The sequence below is a fragment of the Mus musculus genome, chromosome 7 (genome assembly GCF_000001635.26).
Source record: "Mus musculus strain C57BL/6J chromosome 7, GRCm38.p6 C57BL/6J".
NCBI lineage: Eukaryota > Metazoa > Chordata > Mammalia > Rodentia > Muridae > Mus > Mus musculus.
In genome coordinates, this window is record NC_000073.6 from 135,653,432 (window position 1) to 135,675,462 (window position 22,031).

At 49.7% G+C, this 22,031-nt stretch overlaps 1 protein-coding gene across 6 annotated transcripts in view; it reads left to right on the forward strand.

The window, feature by feature from the left end:
- Ptpre (protein tyrosine phosphatase, receptor type, E) overlaps positions 1-22,031 on the forward strand; it is a 148,471-nt gene that overhangs the window by 115,608 nt on the left and 10,832 nt on the right. For 5 of the 6 annotated variants that reach the window (NM_011212.3, NM_001316678.1, NM_001316680.1 and 2 more), the window contains 12 exons: positions 462-598; positions 5,622-5,712; positions 9,813-9,889; positions 10,508-10,544; positions 11,556-11,653; positions 14,120-14,239; positions 15,566-15,729; positions 16,291-16,426; positions 17,268-17,417; positions 17,677-17,770; positions 19,314-19,390; positions 20,817-20,951. In NM_011212.3, coding sequence (NP_035342.3) covers positions 462-598; positions 5,622-5,712; positions 9,813-9,889; positions 10,508-10,544; positions 11,556-11,653; positions 14,120-14,239; positions 15,566-15,729; positions 16,291-16,426; positions 17,268-17,417; positions 17,677-17,770; positions 19,314-19,390; positions 20,817-20,951 — 1,316 coding nt within the window. Of the gene's footprint in view, positions 1-461; positions 599-5,621; positions 5,713-9,812; positions 9,890-10,507; positions 10,545-11,555; positions 11,654-14,119; positions 14,240-15,565; positions 15,730-16,212; positions 16,427-17,267; positions 17,418-17,676; positions 17,771-19,313; positions 19,391-20,816; positions 20,952-22,031 lie in introns of those variants that run through there. The other variant, XR_001785494.2, reaches the window with a different exon arrangement.

The window sequence follows — 22,031 nt, forward strand, 5'->3', positions numbered from 1 at the left end:
AATGCATGTGATTTAAGGAAGCGGGTCTATGCATTGCCAAAAAGGGGAGGCTGCAAGACAGAGATCCTGGCAGTCCCCCCATCTGCTCTGAGTGTATACCCAGAGCCCTGTGATTACTCTTCTCTGGATCTAGTATCATGAAGCTGCCATGCCGTGCGTGGAAGGAACATAGGCTAGAGGGAAGGCTGAGTGGTGGGTGAGCTTGCAAGCAAGGTCAAGAATACGATGTCTATGATGGACAGGAATGCTGCCATCACTTGCTGAAAATAGGGTGTGTTGGGAAGGAGATGTTTGATTCAGTTGCTCAGAGCTGGGTTAGCCCCAGGGTGAGCGAGCGATTTGAGAGGACTGGTCCCCTCCCATTGTGCAGATCCATCAGGAATGCTGTCCGACCATCTAAGGAATGAGTCAGCCATGGGCAATGGAACTAAGTGGCTTCTCTGTTGCTCCTGGCCCTACAGAGCAGCAGAGAGTGATGCTGCTGAGCAGATCTCCATCAGGCCCCAAGAAGTTCTTCCCCATCCCCGTGGAGCACCTGGAGGAGGAGATCCGGGTGAGATCTGCGGATGACTGCAAGCGATTCCGAGAGGAGTTCAATGTGAGTGTCCCAGGTCTCGGCCATCGCGAGGAATAGCGGGACAGTCCCAGCCAGTAGTTCCAGGGACTCGGGACTTTATGTCACTTGTGGAGCTGCTCAGAAGTGGGGTCTGGAGAGCCCAGTCACTAGTGCAGTGCTCTTCACTGGTGCTCCTTGTTCCTTAGGAAGTGAGATGGTTGAGCCTGGCGCTCCTGGGGGTTGCTGCCAGCTCCATGATTGGGTGCCATGATATGACAGCAGCTGTGATAAACGTGTAATTCTACCATGTGGTGCGTGGTGTAGGTGGCAGTTTTATTTATGCTGAAGGATACAGGGAGCCTCCCACAAAGCATCTTGTCATGGTCCCCAAGAGGTCCAGCTTCTAATCAGACCAGCACTGGTCCCTCTGAGCAACCATCACGGCACAATTCGTTGGTTATGAAGACTGTCTGTAGAGGACACTAGCTCTCGTTCAGTGTGTGTGAGTCTCTGCTGTATGGGATGAATCACTCCCACACCCTCTGAGCAGCAGTGGCTCACTCCATGCTCGGCCCACCGGCAGTCTCCATAGTCATTCTCAGAACTCTTAACTCAAGACACAGCACACATTGGTGACCTAACCCTTAGAGTTTTTCATTTCCTTTTTTATACTTTTAATTTTTTATTTCATATGTATGTGTGAGTGTGCTTTGTATACGCATGTGCACCACATGTGTGCAGTGCCAGAAGAGGCCATCAGACCCCCTAGAACTGCAGTTATAGGTGGTTGTAAGCCACAAGTAGGCTCTGAGAATTGAGCCCAAGTCCTCTCCAAGAAAGGAAGAGCTTATAATCTCTCAGCCATCTTTCCAGCCCCCAAGTTGTTGATTGCTTAATGACTGTCATATGGGTAGGCATGAAGTGCTATTTTGAACACAGAGCCCCGCCGCACTGCTGGTGTTCTGAGGGAGTTTGTTCAAGTCTTCACCCTGGGTGCAGGACTGGGAGATGAATGTTGGGTCAGAGCAAGAGGGGGTGTCCCTGGATGGCTGCCTTGGCCTGGCTCTGTCATAACAGCTATTGTACTCCAGGTCACTTCCAACAACAGTGTCTGGGGGTGGAGGCTCTACGACAGTACAGATGTGAGCCTCTCAGATGATGAGCTTTTTAAAAAGTGCCGTGTGGTTGTTTGTAGAGAGGGGACCAACCACGCAGAGATGCCTGCGAGGGCCTGGGAAGGCTGTGGTGGGCTCCACCACAGTTTACCCACTTGTCAGACTTACATCTTCCTCTTTAGCTTGCTTCCCTTTTTACTGCTGCCAAATGTGTTTTCCTCTTTTTCCCCCCCTCTCTCTCTAAATTAGGTCATACTGAAAGACAGCACCAAGCACTGTTGTTTTGCAAACTTACAACTTAACACCAGAAGTCAATTCTCCATTTTTAAAATAGCTGTTGCTCACATTGCTGGTAGGAGCTTGTCCCTCCTCTGCATCTCCCACTTCCCCTTCCAGTTCTGCTGTCATATGTAGGGTGCCAGGGACCAGACTGTGAATGGAGGGTCTTGGAGTAGGGCCAGGAGCAGGATGAGGCAGGTGAGGGGGACTTGGCTCAGGTGCAGATGTCAAGAGGACTGGAAAAGCACAGCAGGCAAGACCCTGGTCCCATAGCTTATCTAAAATAGCAAAGCAAAAGCAAGCCATGGTGAGGGGGACAGATTGGTCACTGTCAGGAGAGAACAACGGCTGTGATCTCCCTGCTGCCCGGGGCTCCACTGTGGGTGTTGTCGAGCAGATATGGAGTCTACCATTATTGAACAGTTTGATGTTTTTCACCATTATGAGTTTTAAACACTAAGTTAGCTTTTTAGAAAGGATGAGGCTGCTGATGAGATGGCTCAGCCGGTGAAGGCACTGGCCACCGAGCCTGAATTCTGAGGTCAATCCCTGAAACCCGCATCATGGAAGAACAGAGCTGTTTCTTGAAAACCACCGCGTTCATGGCATAGCATGTGTGTGTGTGTGTGTGTGTGTGTGTGTGTGTGTGTGTGCGCACAAGAGCAAACAAATGTTATCTAAAATTTTAAGAAGAAAACATATGATAGAAAAGATGGAGGAGCCCCGTAAATTTTATACTGGAAACAAATGATTCCCTCTCGTGTTCCTCCCACCCTGCCTCTCTGTGGCCCTCAGTTGTGCAGAGTCCTGCTGCCTGTAGAGATACAGTGTAAGGTAAGAGCACAGACAGCCTGGCTCCTCTCTCCATGGCCACACTCCTACGACACCCCTCTCCTGTCCAAACCAGCCAGGCCAGTTCTCAGAGAAGACATTTAAGTTTCCCACCCCTCCCTCTCTCTGGTCTGACACCCTCTCCTAACGGTCATGGAAGGGATCTGGATAAGTCTCAACGTGCATTTGGACATTCCTATACTGCCAAGTCCAGGGTTAGGTGGCCATGAACTTGAGGATAAGAAGGACTTTGGCATTCAGATCATCGGGAGAATGGGATGAATGTTGGAACCGGTTTGTCTGTGTACTATCCTGGCCCGGAAGACTTGAGCCAGTCCCTTAACCTCTGCCTCAGTTTCTTCATCTGTGAAGTAGGGATTTTCCCTGCCCTGTGGGGCTTTGATAGCACTTAAACCAATAAGTAACAGGTAACTTACAGATAAGATGTTATCTGCTAGCTCCTCCTGGAAAGGTAGATCTCTAGCCTGTTTCCAGGTCCTGACTTCAGTCCCAGAAAAGGAGGCCTCTGGTAAGCATCTTCCCCAGCTCTGACCCAGCAAGCTGTGTCAAGCCTCCCTATGATAAATACAATAGAAATCCGTACAGAGGGAGTTGTTTGTTTACAGGAGTCCCTGCAAACCAGAGCCTTCCTCTGTCCTCTGGGTCTATGAAGCAAACCAGACCTCCTAGAGCATACACAAAGAGTCACTGCTGGCAGATCATCCCCAGACAGTCTTACTTCCCTGGGGCTACCAAGCAGCTGAGAAACCTGAGGTTCTTAGTAGCCTGACAGCAGGAAAAAACGTGCTGGACCCAATCTGTGCAGGGAACTTTTCAGCTTGCTTGGTTCTGGGATTATGTACAGGGGCAGAGAGAATTCTGCCCACCTCCCTTTGTCCTGTCCTCTAAGAGCCTGGGGAGGCAGAGTGAACCACCACATCTCTATGGCCCACATCTCAGAGACACACAGCTGTGGAAGGGTGGCCAGAGCCTGATTCTTCTTTGTACTTAGGCTCCGCTGGCCATCATGTTGCCGCTACCTTGCCTTCCTTTGTTTAATCCAGTTTGCTGTTTTTAATAAGCCTTATTTTTAGAGCAGTTCCAAGCATGCAGAACAATTGCATGCATGCTAGAGTGTCCCCATGCACTCCATCTCTCCCACGGAGCATGTCCCTCTGTCGTGGGCCCTCTGCAGGGGCGAGGTTCATGTATTACAGTTATCATTGCTGTTGGCGGTGTTATCACTGAGCCCCTAGAATCTGCTCATTCTTGAGCTTTGCCAGATGCAGGGTTTTTAATGTGCCACCGTGACATTACCATGCCTGGATTTTGCATTCTGAGTTAAAGCTTTCTGAGAAGGTCCTGGGATGTCAGCACAAATTCAGTGTCCACTTAGGGCTGAGGGGTAGCGCCAAGCCTGCACTGGTGGTGAGTCTGAGCTCAAGGAGCCTGGGTGTTCATAGCTAGGGACAAGGTTGAGAACTTCTCATTGGCATTGCCAGGATGACCTCTGATTGGCCCCTCCACACTGACCCAGGCAGAGCCTCTGCCTGTGGCTATGAGATGTGGTGGACCTAGAGTAGAGGAGAGAGATGCTCTACAGCGCCTTGATGTAAGCCCTTGTGGGAACTGAGTTGGCCACTGAAGAAGCTCCTGTCTTCTAGAGAGAGGCCAGTGCCCTTACATAAAATGAGAACAATCTCGGAACATTATGGATGTCATCTGAGGCTGCTCTAAAAGCCAGACCCCAACTCCCAGGGCCCTAAAGTGGGACACAGACAGCAAGAAGGCCCTCATGTTTCCCTGTGCTTGAGCAAGGGAGTCCTTTCAGGCTATATTACTAAGGTCTATCTTTTCAGTCAAGTGATGATGATCACGTTTTTAACACTGTTCATTTGGTCTGGTCCCATGTCATCTCATCATAGGCTAGTTGTAAGGGAAGCCATATATTTTCCCTGTGCTTGACACAGCACAAACACGTCTTCCTTGGCGCCCAGTGGTACTAGGTCCAACCAGAGGAAGGCTTAATGTTGAAGAGCATGATTTGAAGTTCAAGGTGTTCTTTACCCTGGCTCATTTGAGCACAAAGAGGAGAGCCCAGAAGCACGCAAACAGCAGACAGCTGGAGGGAAGCAAGCATCAGAGGCAGGTGGCTTCTGTGGTAGAAGGAAGTAGAAAGCCACGTGTCTACTTTATTCCCAGATGTGATGATTCTCAGTTTTAGCATCGTGGCAAAGTGAAACTTCCATTTCACACTGATACTCCTAGTCTGGGGCCAGCGGTCATTAACGGGGTACATCTTAAGCTGCAGAGAGTCCCAAACACCTAGGGGTCCTCGGGGTCTGGGAGAATCAGTATTTCTCAGGAGCTTCTGGTCCTGACCTAACCCACAGAGAAGCTGAGTCCTGGGTATGGTGAGAGCTGCATCTGCAGTCACTCTCCAGGATCCTGCTTCTCTCCTGCAGCTCAGTTGAGAGGTCTCAGCACTTTCTTCTCGCTAGTCTTTGCTCCTCTGTCTCATGCATCAGAACTCCTTTGAGATCAGTTCACCTGTACTCAAGGAGTCTCTGCCTGGGCCAAGACCTGTGTGGACTGGGGCACGATAGGCTATGTTGTGAGTGAGCTCCTGACCTCACAAAGTTTAGAATCTAGACAGAAGACCCTGAAGAAAGCCCATCTCTGTGGATCGTTCACTGTCTTCCCAGTGTCTAGTGTGGGACCTGACGAGAGACGAGGACAATGGAAGGATGGTAGTATTAATTCCTGGGCTTGTTAGTGGTGCTGATGGGAACCTGGGTTTAGATTAATTAGTGTTCAACCAACTCTCTGTTTCTTTCCAGTCATTGCCATCTGGACACATACAAGGAACCTTTGAACTAGCAAATAAAGAAGAAAACAGAGAAAAAAACAGATACCCCAACATTCTGCCCAGTAAGACTTGTTGTTGTTGTTGTTGTTTGCTGTCTGTCTTTGCATGATCTGTGACATGCTGGTTACACTTGGCACTGCTTCACAGCTTTGCTATGTCACAGATTATGTTGTGACTGCTCAGTGCGTGTCCCAGGGAATCCAGAGCCACCCTGCCTGAGTGCCCATTTCCCTGCACAGGGTGTGGGCATCTTTGCTGCTGCTGGCCACTCTGGTTGCTAAGCAGGTAGGAAGCAAGCTGGGCAGGAACACTTCACAGACTTAGGCACAAGCAGGCAAGGCCTCTCCTGCCAGCTTCAGTCCTGAGTACCAGTCTAGGCCTGTCGGTGGCCTTGAGCAGTAGCTTCCTTCATAGTGAGTGTTTGATTAAGCCAGGAGCAAGTCCTCAGTAAGATTTATGGTCCATAACCAAAGACCAAGATGGTAGAAGGGAAAGCCCACATGGGCTTGGCACCCTTGAGGGGCTAAACAAACCCAATTCTAACTTTAGCAGGAAACATTAACCATGAGCTGGTGAGTGTGGTTGCCAAGGAAGTGTCAGAGTTAGGGTGAAAGATGCTGTGGTCTGGGCATCTTGTGACCTGCTGTTGCTGGCTGAGTCTAGGCCTGAGGTGTCTGTCTCACCGCCAGGGCAAACCTTGCATGTTCCCAGCCGACTTTTCAAAAGCTGGCGCAGGAGGGTTGCGACACCCTGCCTAGCCCACAGCCCTCCCATCCTCCCAACCACAGGGTCACCCTTCAAGCACACAGAAAAGCAGCCTCAGACAGCTCCACTAAGCTCAGGCTTGAACCCTGAACAGAGGCCTCCTACTGGTCCCAGAGACCTTTGCTCTTAAGGAATGCCTGGTGGGGTCAGGAAGCAGGCCTCAGTCAGCTTCAGTCTATACATGGAGCTGTGACCTGCCCATTACATGATCCTAGATTTCTAGTACTTTCTGGAAGCAGCTCTTCCCTGCCATTCATGTATAATTAATTGACTTTTTTGTAAAGGCCACCATGATTCTAGGATCCAACTAAACCTAGAGTAATTAATGAATGAGTTTTTGTTTGTCAGGGCCAAGGGAGGAGGACCAAGCTGTGAGGGTGGTTTGTCCCAAGTTTCGACTCTGGACACAGTAGCTTTACTGCTCAGTGAGTTGTGGAGATCCAAGGAAGCTATTTCCATGGCTCAATAGCTCAAAGAGCAAGAAGATATCTGGGCTCTTCAGAGAAATTTATGTCAACTGATAACTGTGATTCTCAAAGAACCATTTGACTTCTAACTTAGTACTTCACCTTCCTAGATGACTTAATTTATGACTTGGTTTGGCTCTCATGTATTTAGGACCTCTTAGGGCCAAAGACATTCAGGGCATCTTGCCTAACTTTCTCTCTTTATTAGTAAACCTACTATCCCCTAAAGCCAATACCCAAAGTCTTAACCAAGAATATTTCTGAGCCAGAGGTAGCAATTCATGCTTGTAATCCTAGTAGCCTCCAGGCTGAGGCAGATGGCTCTCCAGATAGAGGCCAGCCTGGCTACATGGCAAGCAAGACCCTGTGTCAGAATGGGGGAGGGGAAATGACAGGAGTGAGAATGGGGGATCAAAGAAAGGAGAAAAAGATAGAGACAGAGACAGACAGAAAAAGAGCCAGAGAGTCAGAGAGTGGAGTGCTAGTTCCTGGTGAGAGCTCCGGAACAGAACTCATGGTTAACCTCCTGCACCAGGCACAGATAGGGTGCTCAGCTCACCAAGGAATCATTCTAGCACAGGCTGGGTGCCTTCCAAACCTTCCTGCTGTACATGAGCCTGGGTTGGATTACAGAAGAAAACCAGCCTGCCTTCTCCCTATATGAAAGTGTGGCAGCACTCCAAACAGTCCCGCTCAATGCGCCCCCACCATAAGTTCCCTTGCCCCTGCCCCAGGGTGAGGCCTCATCCCTCCATACCCAGGAGTAATGCCTGACTTGGGGTGTCGACAGCTCTCCAGGACTGTGGGTACATGGCATGTTTCACAGGGGTAATGGGCTGTTTGTTGTTTGTTTGAGTTTCCTACAGTATGGAAACAGCACATACGTCAAGGACCAATAGTGGCATCCAGTTAAGGAGAGACATGCCTGGCTATGTTGGAGCTGTTGGTCCTGCTGGGGCAATACAGTGGGCTGAATGTCATGGAGGCAGGTTAGGATCAGCAAAGTGGGATGGGAGGACCCAATGCCCACAGTTACAGGTGCCCCTGCCCTTCCTAGTTCACCCCAAGCCAGGGCAGACTTGCAATAGGTTCAAAGATGTCCCTGGGCTAAAGTGTAATGTTGGCCTTAGCCTGGGATTCTCAAAGACTTGGACACTCTGTATCCAAAAGGCTGAGGGCTTGCATGCCTGTGGGGACTCTCTGTGGCCAAGCGTTCTGATTGTTCTCTGCTGGGAGGATGCCACTGCTAGTAATTTTAGAAAGCAGTGTTCTGACAACAAAGTGTAACTTTTCAGAATGTAGACCCAGGAATCTGTTAGAAGATGTGAAGGTCCAAGGCCATTTTGCCCTGTGTTTCCATAACTGTCCCCTGGTGTAAGTCATTCTAAAATCTCTTCAGCCAGCATGACATGTGCTGTGGCACAGTTGTTTCCATCCTTGAGCCCCTGAATGGGAATGTGTTGATATGTGACAGTGGACTTGGGGTTTGTCATCCTGGCCAGCATGTGTGGGCTAGTAAGTGTCCCCAGAGATGTGCCATCCCCTCCCCTGCCCAGAGTCGGACAGATGCAGCTCAGCAATGAAACTCAGGGAGTCTGAGATAACACACGGCACTCAGCCAACAACCTTCTATGTAAAAAGGGCCAAGGCCCAAGCTAGCCTGGAACTCTCAATCCTCCTGCCTCAGCCTCCTCGGTGCTGGGACTACAGACCTTCCCGCATCAGCCACCTTTTACACAATCCGTTGGTGCTGCAGTGGCAGCTTCTGTGGAACACAAGCCCGCAGAGGAGCAGGGTCACAATTACAGTGCAGGCCTGACTGCAGCTCCCTGATATGCAGTACATTACAACACCCCATACCCACACCACATATTACCATCCCACATACACCATGAACTGTCCACTATAACACATATCACACCACATACCACATATACACATTGTACCATACTCCACACATAATAAACTCACAATCAGCTTGTCCTCTCACACAGCACATACTCAGCACACTCAAGCATATGTACACACCATGCATGTATAACACACAATGCCACAAAAATAGACACACCACACACATGCAGCACATATAACCATACAACACATACTTAGCACACTTATGTATATGTATATACCATGCATGTAAAACACACAATACCACAAAAATACACAAGCCACACACATACAGCACATTTAATTCTCAACACACTTACACACCTCAGTCTATATATATGTGTGTGTGTGTGTGTGTGTGTGATATGTGTTATAGTGGACAGTTCATGGTGTATGTGGGATGGTAATATGTGGTGTGGGGTGTTGTGATATACTGTGTATCAGGAAGCTGTGTATTATACTATACAACACATCCTTAACACAGATCGCATGTGTGAAACACTAACACACAGCACCACAAATATGCATATACAGACACAAACACACACACACACACGTGTGTGTGACTTCCTTCCAACTCTGAAAAATGCCCCCAGGGAGCCAGCTAGACTCCCATAGTCAATGGTCTAACATGGGCAAACCCAGCTACCCTCCAGCCCTGGGGCAGATGGTGAAGGATGATAGATATTGAGTTCAGAGTTCCAAACCCTTTACCCATATGTCCTCTGGAAGCCGGCATGAAAAGACCCAGTTCTGTATCCTGAAGTCTCTTATGTGCACCTGCAGTTGTTAGTTTTGGACCCACTGTGAGAACATGATCACTTCACTTGCTGCTGTCTGTGTGATCACTGGGCCTCCTCTTTTCCTCCCCTAGCTGAGGCACAAGTGAACAATGCAGGGGCACCCCACGCTGCCCTCAAGGGGAGACCTGGTTACATCCTTACAGTAACTGACTCTTAGGTAAAAGACACCCTGGGCTTCTGTAGCTCATTGTTCTAACATCAAAGGGTTTGTTTGTTTGTTTTCCCCTACTTTCCCAGATGATCATTGCAGAGTGATTTTGAGCCAAGTGGATGGAATCCCCTGCTCTGACTACATTAATGCTTCCTACATCGATGTAAGTTGACTGGTTTCCTTTCCCCTGGCTTAGCATTCAGGGGCTGAGTCTAAACCATGCCGTTTAGGTGCCCGCCACTCTGATCCTGAGCACTTGTGGTCACACTGAGAGCATGAGGCCATTGTGCCTTCCCAGCTTGCATCTGCACCAGAAGTCACAAAGATAACAAATCCATCGCAGCTAATGACCCCAGTGGAGGTGTTTGGTCTTGATCCTTACAGCGCTGACAAATTAAACCCCACCGATGCATTTGACTAAAAATAAACCACAGTGGGCCTCGGAATTTAGTTATCTTTGAGATATCATTTAAAGTTTTAAATGTATTAAAATACAAAGAAATAAAGGGGTTTGTACACATGAGCCCATTTAAAAACATCGATCAGCATGTTGTCTGCTGTGTGTATGAAAACAAAAACACGGTAGTAAAGGCCGCAGGAAAGGAACTCTGTTACCTTTGAGATTGCTAGGGGGGGGTTTGTTGTTGTTGTTTTTGTTTTCGTGTCCTTTTTCTGTTTTCTACACTCTCTCGGGTGGATCATTCCTGCTCTTCTATAAACACAGTTGTCCCCTAGTCAAGGATAGTCCTGGATAATTATGGGTTTGACTTCACTTTTCTAGGGCTACAAAGAAAAGAACAAATTCATAGCAGCTCAAGGTAAGCGTTCGATTTTGTTCATGTCTGCATGGTATTTTTATCGTGATCTGAATATCTAATCGATTTTGTTCATGTCTGCATGGTATTTTTATCGTGATTTGAATATCTAATTGCCAACAATACACAGCTTCCCATGTGTGTGCACCACTGTGTCGCTGTGTTAGACACTCGCACTGTGTGCCCCTCTGGGGTCCACAGCACGCACACACAAGGGGCCTCTGCTTACCCCGAGACTCTCATTCAATAGAGAACTGACTTCTCTCAGTAGCCTGAGCTCTGAAAGGCTCCTGCTTTGGGTGGAGGACAGAATGGAGGGGCTGTGAGATAAAGGTCCTAACCAATGTGGCTCAGCTACAAGATCCTGTCCTTACCCTTCCACCCAGTCCCAACCCTTCTAGCCGGCCCAAGGCTGTCCTTTTGGGAAGGTGGCGCAATTCCCCAGGGACCAGTGAAGCTGAAGCACGACTCTCCTTCCTGCTTCTCCTAGGCCAGATTTCCTAGACGTAGAAACACTTGTTACACATCGGGGAACTCGCCCCCTGTAAATGAGAGAAAAGCCGGTCAGACATTGGTGGAAACATCACTAAGGCCTGTATTTCTCTCATCAGCACCAGCTTGTCAAGGATTTCTTTGTCTCCCGTCCTCTTCTCTTCAGCCAAGAAGTTTTAGCCTTAGGATCGAAAAATAGCTGTTATACCCCCTAGGCACTGTGTCATATTTAGACAGGAAGTGAACAGAGGGCAAGGGAGATTCTTCGTCACGTGACTTGGAGGGAGTCAAGCATATGGTGGCCTCCAGCCACTATGAATGCAGAGGAGACATTGCTCTCAACCATCTTCCTGTGGTCCCCTTTTCTTTTGCCCGTGAATCGGCCTAGCCGCCCAAACTCTGCCTGGCTGCGCAGAAAGCTTCCAGGCTGCAGGGCCTGTCATGCGCCTGAGGAAGGTGTGATCCTTCCAAGGCTCAATTCACGGACAAAGTTTAGACGGCTCCTTCATCCTCTGCACACAGGCCCTAAGCAGGAGACAGTGAATGACTTCTGGAGAATGGTCTGGGAGCAAAGGTCAGCCACCATCGTCATGTTGACGAACCTGAAGGAGAGGAAGGAGGTAAGCTCCCTGCACTGACCCTGCAGTCTTTCCTTCTGGCCCCCACACTCACCAGAGAGGCCTGACCACTCCCTCTGACTGGACAGTTCTCAGCTAACAGTGGGGGGCAAACAGCACTCAGGCCTTCCAGAATCCTATGCTGAGTTTCCACACCTCACTGTCCTGCTCCAACATTAAGGAATCAGAGGTCCCCTTCTTTGTCTGAGGATCATCATGGCCACCCGTGGCTCCAACCCCACTGGAGAGGAACAGACTTTAGAGTGACAGGTACCAGTGTGTTCTGTGTGGGACAGGTCTGGCTGGCCTATCAGGCTGAGCAGGTCTTTCCTAGACTAGAGAGATGGCCTCCAGCAGGAGGCTCGTGGAAGATGTGAATGAGTGGCTGAATCTGAAGCATCAGCTGGGGTTGAGAGGTTCACTGGCCTGGTCTCCTAACAAGGCAGACTCTGGTAGCATCTGCAGAGCCTGAGTCTCCATCCCCATTGCCAGAAGCTGGCCCAGATGCAGGCTGGAAGGGAGAGCAACAGTGCCCTGGGAGACTTGAAGCCTGGCAGACTTGTTCGCGTGGAACTCGTTTTCCAAGAAAAAGGGGAATTGGAAGCCTGAGGGAAGCTTTCTCAGGTGGAGAAACCCAGCTGGTAGACTGTGCTTCTAGCGTATTCTACTATGAAAGTCCAGCTTGGCAGAAGGTACCTGCCTGTTGGGTCCCCAGCCAGGGCATCTCCCTATAGATGGCACTAGTCTGGTCCTAACGGTACCCCATGTGCTGAGGACATAGCCAGAGCCTACAGGATTTGGGTGGAACAGCCATTATTGGGGTACGCAGGAGAACAAGGACGGGGCTCACACAACAGGCAGCAGAGCACTCTTGTCCCTAGAGCACCTAACTGGTGGGCTCAACACCCAACAGCACAGGGAAAAGCCTCCAGCAGCCACTTCTAGTTTTCTGATCTATCAGAGAGAAGACGGGTTTGTTTTGTTTTTGAGACAACAGGGACAGATGGGGACTGCTTCTTCTTACTTACTGCATGATGTCTACCCTGTTGTCCTTTGTCACCTATGCTCAGAGTGACAGGAGCAAAACTACGGTGGACCTGCCACCAGAGCCATCCTGCCCTGTGAGGAGGGAACCCTGCTTCTGTAGACAGGGAGGCTGACCCTCACAAGAGCTCGTGGGTCTCTGTGATCAACTGCTCACAGAGTCCAGATCTCCCAGGAGTTGCTTAGCCCTAAAAAGAGGCAGAGAAGCCCTAAGGACTTCTGTCCCCCTGTGTCCTGGTGGTGTCATCCACATTAATCTCTCTTAGAGCCTCCTGCTATATTTTTCTGACCCTGTGACTTAGGGTTGCCTGTTGGTGCTCTTCATTTCCACTACCTCAGATGGAGTCATTTCTCAAGAGAGTTCCTTTTCCTTGGTGGCTTGCGTTGTGGTCTCCATGATGTCCACATCCTGGGCAGAGCATTGCAAAACCCAGCTGGCATCTTATGAACTGAGAGTGGGACAGCCAAGAGTTCTCTGGAGCCTGAGACCCCTTTTCTATCTTTGTAAGAGTCGTTCAGGGAGGAATTGCTTGAGAGTCATCAGAGCCCCCAGAGGAACCATGACTTACCCAAACCAGACCCTTTGAGTGTCACTACAGGCCACACCCTGATGCCCTGTGACTGTAGGTCGTCTTAGGCCAGAATACAGGAAGGGGTTGTAACAAGGATGCTGGTCTCCATGGTGACAGGCACCTTTTACTTTAAGAGCGTATTGATCCTGGAGAACTGGCCAGGTTGCTGTGCCTTTCACCGGTCATTTCTTGGACAGGCTTTGAGGTGCCCGCAAGGCTTGTTAAATTTTAGAGATTTCTCCAAGGAAGACTGTGCGGCTTTTGTCCCTCTGGTGGCGGCGGGTGATCACCATTCATTCATAGACTGTGCTGATGGACAGCTTGCTGCCTGTTAAGCACTGGGGCTTCAGGAAACGCAGGGTGCCTGCGGCTTGTCTTCTGTAAAGAGCTGCCTGGGTGGCCTGGATCTCCCCAGGGGTCCCCATGTTAGTGTGCCATACAGAGTGAGTGGTCTGATCAGAAGGAGAACAGAGAGCTGGAGCCCAGGGGAATGCCTAGGGAAGGCATTCTGAAAGTGTGGAGGCAGGGTTCACTTGAGCCAGATGGTCGTTAGGGTCAGGCTCCCTAACTCTAAAGTGGCTTCAGCATGCACGGTCATGGCTGACGTAATAGGATGTGAGAGATGAAGGGGTGAGCGAATGAGATATAACTATATGCTCCCCCCAAAGCCACTCTGGTTGGTCCACAGCCACATTTGCCACCTCGGAGGCTTCTCTTCCCCCTTTATAAAAGACACACTCATGCAGAGTCATGCTTCCAGCTCATGATACACAGACTGCTGACACAGGTTATTTGACCTTATGCCACATCCCGAACTGTGTCTTGACTATTCTCCTTCAATTGCTCGTCACAGGAGAAGTGCTACCAGTACTGGCCAGACCAGGGCTGTTGGACCTACGGCAACATCCGGGTGTGTGTAGAGGACTGCGTGGTCCTGGTGGATTACACGATCCGAAAGTTCTGCATCCATCCGGTACACATGAATGTCTTATTTGGCTTCTCGGGAGCGAGGTTGGCAGGGGTGGGGGTGGGGGTGGGGCTTTACAGTGAGAACAGCTGCCCCACCTTGACCCACTCATAGCATGGCAGGAACTCTCACAGAGGCTGTGGTTGCAGGGCTGGATCCTGTGACAGACTGGGGACAGGGTTAGTGGATCAAGGACCCGAATCTGCAGAGGGCTGGATGCTTTGACTCCCAGCCACTGTCCTGGGCCTCCCCAGAAGGTGGGTGAGCCAGCTGGAGTGGTAGAGGATTCAATGGGGGTTGGGGGCTTTCCCACTGCACCAAGCAGGCACTGCGCCACTGAGCTACTCCTAGTGACAAGCTCTCACTATGTGATCCATGGAGGTCTGGAACTTCCTGTGTAGAACATGCTGGCTGCTGACTTTCATAGATCCACCTGCCTCTGCCTCCCAAGTGTTGGGATGAAAGACATGAGTCGCCATGTCTGGTGACAGAATTGTTTTATAATGGTGTCAAAAATTAGGTTCAGACTCTCCCCCAGTATCTTTCATGCTCATTTCGAGGCAGCCTTCGATCAAAATGCTCGAGAACAAAGCAGAGGAAATGAAGACCACAGAGACAGGCTGTTTTTATTAGGAATAAAATGTAGAGCGGTTGGTAAAATTAAGTTGCAAAAATCTGAAAGAAGTGTCTAGAAGCCACCGCAGAAGGTTTTGAAAGGATGGACTGAGGGGCCTAGCCTAATGGTAGAATATGTGCCTGAGGCATCCCAAAATTGTTATCCCTTGCTTCCATACAGAGAATACACACACACACACACACACACACACACACACACACACACACACACCTTACTTCTAAACACACTGGTATTGTCATCTTCCACCATCAGGAGCAGGAGAACCATGCATGCTGCAAAGGCTTGGAGAATCTGGGAGGGAGGGTCTGGAGGTCTCCAGTGTGTAGGCTGACCCTTCATTCTTCCTTCCCACGCTGACTCTTTGAGACTTAAATATGCTGGCAGTGACTCAGGTCGCCACAAGTCAGGTGGGACTGTGTAGATGGAGCAGGCAGGTCTGCCTCACAGCTGGAGTGTGTGAGCATTAAGACCAGCTTTGGGGATATGTGGCTACTGGGATCCTGGCCTGGTATAGCCAGCTGCAAAAGCCCTTTGCCAGCCAAGAGCTGTGTATTGTCACATCGGGTATGGTACCCCTGCATTCCAGGGTTCTCTGTGTTTGCAGCCGCTGACCTGGCATGAGCCCCACTGTCCTTCGGAAGGAGATGCTAAACAGTTCCACCTCCCATCTCTCACTTCCCCCTCATCCCTTACAGCAACTCCCAGACAGCTGCAAAGCCCCGCGGCTGGTCTCACAGCTGCACTTCACCAGCTGGCCTGACTTCGGGGTGCCGTTTACCCCCATCGGGATGCTCAAGTTCCTGAAGAAAGTGAAGACACTCAACCCCTCACATGCTGGGCCCATTGTGGTTCACTGTAGGTATGTCAGGGAGGGGCCAGCCACAGTGTGGGGAATGGCCAGTGCGGCAGTGGTGGGGTGGGCAGAGCTAGGGCTGGGGGGAATGAAGTTTTGAAGCAGCTATACCCAAAGTTGCGTGTGGAGAAAGGAATTCTAGCCCCTCTTGGTCTCTGGGGTACCTGCCCCAGTGGTGTCTGGACAGACCCCCAATATGTAAAACTCTTGAAGGCTGACAAGGCCCAGGTTGATGGCTGGCATGGGAGCTCTGGGCAAGTCCACTGACCTTGCCCTCTGCTCTACCTGGTACCTCAAGGATCGTTTAGTTCCCATAGCAGGGGACACACACACACACACACACACACACACACCCCTTCAGTGTCTCTAGTCCTGAGATAAATAACCAGAGCAGCAGTGCCCTCTAGTGGCTATGCATAGATTTGCTCCTTGTTCTTCCAAGTTGCACCCTCCTTAATTTTGCCCTAGGCTGTGTCCTTTGTCCCCCAGGTTCAGGCATCTTCCCAGGCTTGCCATTTACTTCAGGGGAATGTGACTCACGAGGTGGCATCTTTCTCCTCCCTGAAGCGCGGGCGTGGGTCGGACTGGCACCTTCATTGTGATCGATGCCATGATGGACATGATACACTCGGAGCAGAAGGTTGACGTCTTTGAGTTTGTGTCTAGAATCCGCAATCAGCGCCCTCAGATGGTCCAGACGGATGTGAGTGGCACCTCTTTCTGCCCTGGCCTAAGCATCACAGAGCACTCAGGTGCCTTCGCACCACTCCACAGGCCCATTTAAAAATATTTTTTGACTGTGTGTTGTTGTTGTTGTTGTTTTGCACCTGGTCTGTCATGCGGATAGATTCTACCACTGAGCTGTAATCTCAGCCACCCCTTTACTTCCTGGAACTCAGTCTTAGTGAGTAGCCCAGCCTGCTTTTGACCTGGCTCTGTAGCTTGGGCAGCCCTTGAACATATCCTCTTTATGTCTCAGCTTTCCAAATAACTGGAATTTTGAACTATTGCCACCAGGCCCCGCTTGCAGGTCTGGGTTTTGCTGTTATTGGTTTTATTTATTTATTTATTTATATCTCAAATGCTTCATCCCATCCCTCCTCACAGAGTCTCTCCTCTCATTCCCCCTCCCCTTCACCTCTGGGCCCTCCCAGGTCCGCCCTGCTAGAATCCCACCCACCCACAACCCTGGTGCATCAAGTCTCTGCAGGATTAGGCACATCCTCTCCTGCTGGTCAGATGGGTTTTAATAGGCAGGTGGCCACAGGCTATGAGCATGCCCATTGTCAGACCTGGTATACCTCCCACTCTGTCATTACCTCCCATGGAGTCACAAAGGCTGGTGACCCTGATCCTTAGCATGTTCATATGCCATGGTGGTGATTCTAAGCAGCTGACATAGCCCCTGGAGCCCTCGGAGGTAGTGGTCATTACTGTCATCTTATTTTACCCTAGACGACCAGTCCACATGATCACTCTTGCTCCTCGGCCTTGCTTTACCAGCGATGGGGCAGTCTTGAGTGGCACCCCCTGTCTCCCTACAGGTTCAGTATACATTCATCTACCAAGCCTTACTGGAATACTACCTCTATGGGGACACAGAGCTGGATGTGTCCTCCCTGGAGAGGCACCTGCAGACGCTCCATAGCACAGCCACCCATTTTGACAAGATCGGGCTGGAGGAAGAGTTCAGGGTGAGTGCTGCAAAGCAACTTCCACACCCTGAGGGGCTGAGAGGGCCTGGGGAGCCAAGGAAAATGGTGCCAACTTAAATGACGCCTCCTGAGCTCAGAAAGTTTGGTGGGTATCAGGTTGTTAGCTCTTAGGGAAGCTACATGTAGGATCACTTCATCTTCCAATATCAAGGCGACTTCTGGAGGCAAACTTGGGAGCAGGTCTCCTGCTGCAGGTCTGTCTGTCATGTTTGGCTCTAACTACATTCCTTGGCTGCAGAAGCTGACCAACGTGCGAATCATGAAGGAGAACATGAGGACGGGCAACCTGCCTGCCAACATGAAGAAGGCCCGCGTCATCCAGATCATTCCATGTAAGGCAGTGGGCATGTGGGCCTCATGCCCTGGACCACCTACCTTCGTACATCATGCTAGGGGGCAAGCGCCTCTGGGTGACTTGGAGCTGTGTCCGAAGCTAGGAAGAAAGGACTCTCCTGGGGGCACTCTGAGGGATCTCCATGGACCCATAGGGTCTCAAGTGGTACCTAGAATATAGCTCAAACGCAAGACACCAGAGCTTCTGTATAGGGAGGGTTCCCTGGGACCTGAAAAGCTTGCCTCAGATGAGACCTGGGACCTCACTAGCGCTCTCTGGAGACCCCTTCTCCCTTACACAGTGGGAAGTGAGTTGCATGGCCAAGAATATATACATAAAAAGAACTAAATCAGACCAAAGGTGAATTCTGCTGAGCCCTTGGAGTGTGGGGTGAGGGGTGGGGTGGGGAGAACTTGCCTTGGAAATTTCATAACACTTAGCCTGAGGTAGAGTCAATTCTAGTCTTCCATTGAGGACCAGGATAACTGAGGCAAAGACCCATAGTCAGCAGGAACCCACATCTGCCCCTGCTAGCAAGGCATGAAGAGGTATCTAGGCAAACACAGCTGTCGAAGCCTGTGGGATGCTCAGGCTTGAAGAGAGGGCAGTTCATGTCTCACACTGCTTTTTCATGCCCTCCGTGGAGCCGAGGCTTAGTAACTGCCCACCAAGTCGACAGCCCACCTCTTCTCCGGAAGCAGAGAGTTCTAGGCGGCTGGGCAATTCAGCCCCAGTCTCCATTACTTGGTTCTCTGTGACCTCAGTGTCTCCTTTGGCAGCTGCAGGTCTTATCTGGTTACCCTATCCTTGTTCTTAAATGCAGTATGTTTAGTGCTTATATTTGGGGATACATTATTACTGATGATTGGATAACGAAAAAGATAATTAGATTGTTTTCAGAGCATCCCCGAACCACATTATGAAGCTATTTGATAACGGAGGCTTCCCTAAGAGATGGCTTTATTAATATTCTTGGTCTGTGACTTAATTCCTTTTCCTGTTGCTGTGATAAAATACCTTGCCCAAAAGAAAAAAGAAAAGAAAAGAAAGAAAGAGTGAGAGAGAGAGAGTGAGAAAGAAAGAAAGAAAGAAAGAGAGAGAGAGAGAGAGAGAGAGAGAGAGAGAAAGGAAGGAAGGAAGAAAGAAAGAAAGGAAGAAAGCAAGCAAGCTAGCCTGGCTCGGGGTTCAAGGGAACAGTCCACTGTGGTGGGGAAGTCAGGGCAGGGAAGCTTGAAGCCCCTGGGTCACATCATGTCCACAGTCAGGAAGCTGAGAGCAGTGAATGCAAGCGTGCGGCCACTCAGCTCACTTTCTCTGTTCTACACAGTCCAGGATTCCCTGGCCAGAGAATGGCCCTGCCCTCAATTAAGATGGGTCTTCACATCAATTAACTTAACCAGGATAGTCCCCCCCACCCCCGTTTATCCAGAGGCCCATCTCCTTGTGAGTCTAGATCTTGTCAAGTTCACAATTAACGTGGACCATCACAGTCTATAAGGCATGCTCATATCTACACTAACAAAGAAAATCCTGCTTTGCAGATGACTTCAATCGGGTCATCCTGTCCATGAAAAGAGGGCAAGAGTTCACAGACTATATCAACGCATCCTTCATAGATGTATGTACCGCAGTCCTGTGTGTGTGTGCTCATTGCAACATGTGACTCCTTCCTGTGTAAATATGTGCCCTTGAGTGTGAGCGTTGCTTTCCACCCAATAAGGAGCACTGGCATGCCATTTTTCTTGGCAGAATTACTTTGCTTTTAAAATAATAAATAGTGAGCCAAGTGTGGTGGTATACACCTGTAATTCCAGCTGTTGGGAATTAGGAGTCTAAAGCTAGCCTCAGCTACATAGGGACTTTGAAGCCGGCCTGTACTACATGAGACCTTGCTTCAAAAAAGTCACAATAAGGGAAAGATGACTTATCAACTAAGAGCACTTGCTGCTCTTGCAGAGGACCTAGGTTTAATTCTCAGCACCCACATAGTGGTTCAAAACTACTGGAACTCCATTGTCAAGGGAACCAAAGCTCTCTTTTCATCTCCACAGACACAAGGCATATACATGGTATACATACATGAATGCATACATACATACATATAAACATACATGCAGGCAAACACTCATGCACATTAAATTAAAAAGCAATAAAACCTTTAAAAGGACAAAAAAAATCAACAAATACTGAGCTTTGGAAATGAGGCCTAGCCTTGCTGCTGAATAATTGTCTGTTTCCACATGACAATGGAAAGCTCCTCTACATTTGCATATTGTGACACCACAGTTTTATGTGAAGAGCACGTGTTGGCTCTTGAGTGATGTCTGTGACTTGAACCCATATAGACTGGGCAATTATCTGTCTGGCACACAGCTGGATCCAGTCTCCATGCACGGTGGAGTTGGCAGAGAAAGAGACAAGAGAGAACTTTGTGACCATATGGCTATTAGCACTTCTGTCTGCACTGGAGTGAACTAATGGACGTGTTGAGACCAGAGGTCCCTGCTCTAGCTTCACACTCAGCACCACTGAGATAGGAATCTAGCTGGGGCACAGAGCCCATGAGAATCAAGGCCACTGTGTGCTGTGCTGGTAACCTTGGGCCTCTAATAGCTCTTAGAGATGACTTCAGCTACTGAGGTGGGATGTGTAGAGAAGCACCCTGATAAAAAGGCAGTTCCTGCTTGGTGGGTACATCCGTGGGCTGTGGCATGCACCTGTGACAGCAGGCCTCTGTTAAGGCCATCTAGGATATGCACCTGTGTCAGGCCATCTAGGACATGCACCTGTGACAGCAGGCCTCTGTTCAGGCCATCTAGGACATGCACCTGTGACAGCAGGCCTCTGTTAAGGCCATCTAGGACATGCACCTGTGACAGCAGGCCTCTGTTCAGGCCATCTAGGGCATGCGCCTGTGTCAGCAGGCCTCTGTTCAGGCTATGGAACATTGGATTGCTGACATCAGCCTAGGGCTTTCCTGAGTGCCTGTGGAGATGGAGGCTCTGGTGACAAGTAGCCCTCCCCTAACCTCTGCTTCTCTCAAGGGCTACAGGCAGAAGGACTACTTCATGGCCACACAGGGGCCTCTGGCTCACACAGTTGAGGACTTCTGGAGGATGGTATGGGAGTGGAAGTCTCACACAATCGTCATGCTGACGGAGGTGCAGGAGCGGGAACAGGTGAACAGGCTGGGGCAGGGGCTCTCTGTGTGCTGGGTGTATAAGAGGCAGGTAGCTAATGGTGTGGTGCCTCAGCAGTGTGGAAACCTGAGAACACATGGATGAGGCCAAGCCAGGAGGCCTGAGGAAGAAGAGAAGGAGGAGGGAGGTTGGAATGATTCAGATCTTACTCCATCTTTGCTTCAGATAGGTGGAAGGGTTGTTGTCTGTCCCTAAATCGTCTTTGACTTGGCTATCTTTACTCTGCCTCAATGTTCTACCATTTTTTAAATGTCAAGGTCACAGCCTGTGAATGCAACGGACTGTTGCTTACTGTTAGCAAGATGTAAAGGCAGGCATTGATCTATGCCCCTGGTTCCTGTCCTAATGAATGAATTCGAAGACTTACACATTTCCATTTTTTCCCAGAGATCCACCCATGGCCTAGTAACATCACAAACTCAGGAAAGTGGGAGTCACCGGTACACAGCATCTCTCTAAGTGCTAACCTAAGGCATGGCCACAACCCTGAATCTTTGTTTTGGTTTCTTTGCTTTAAAAAACAAAACTTTATTGAGCTGCTTTTTTAATCACCCAAAAGGCATCCTTAAATCCTTAGGATTTAATGTGTTCATAGTGCTGGGCAAATGTGTCTTCTGTCTAACTCCAAATCATGGTCACCACCTCAAAACGAAATTCTGTTCCATTAGCAGTCCCCACATCCCCTCCCAGCCCCAGACAGCCACTCACCAGCTCCCTGACTCTGACTAGATTTTTCTGGACACTGGAGTAAATGTAGTTGCACAGCGTGTGTTGTTTCAGGAGTGAATCCCCATTTACCATCATGTCCTCAAGGCTCACCGGTTTGTAGTGTAAACTTGGAGTTTTTTCTTTTCCTTAACCACCCATTTGTAGTGTAAACTTGGAATTTTTTCTTTTCCTTAACAACTTAGCGTATGTCAACAATATATCTTGGTCATAACCCCCCCCCCATCATCTCTCCCTCTTCCCTCAGGTACCTCGGAACGCGTCCCCCTCTCCTCTCCTTTCCTTTTTCCTTGTAACCCACTGAGTCCTGACTAGTGGCGCTGCCTGTGAGAA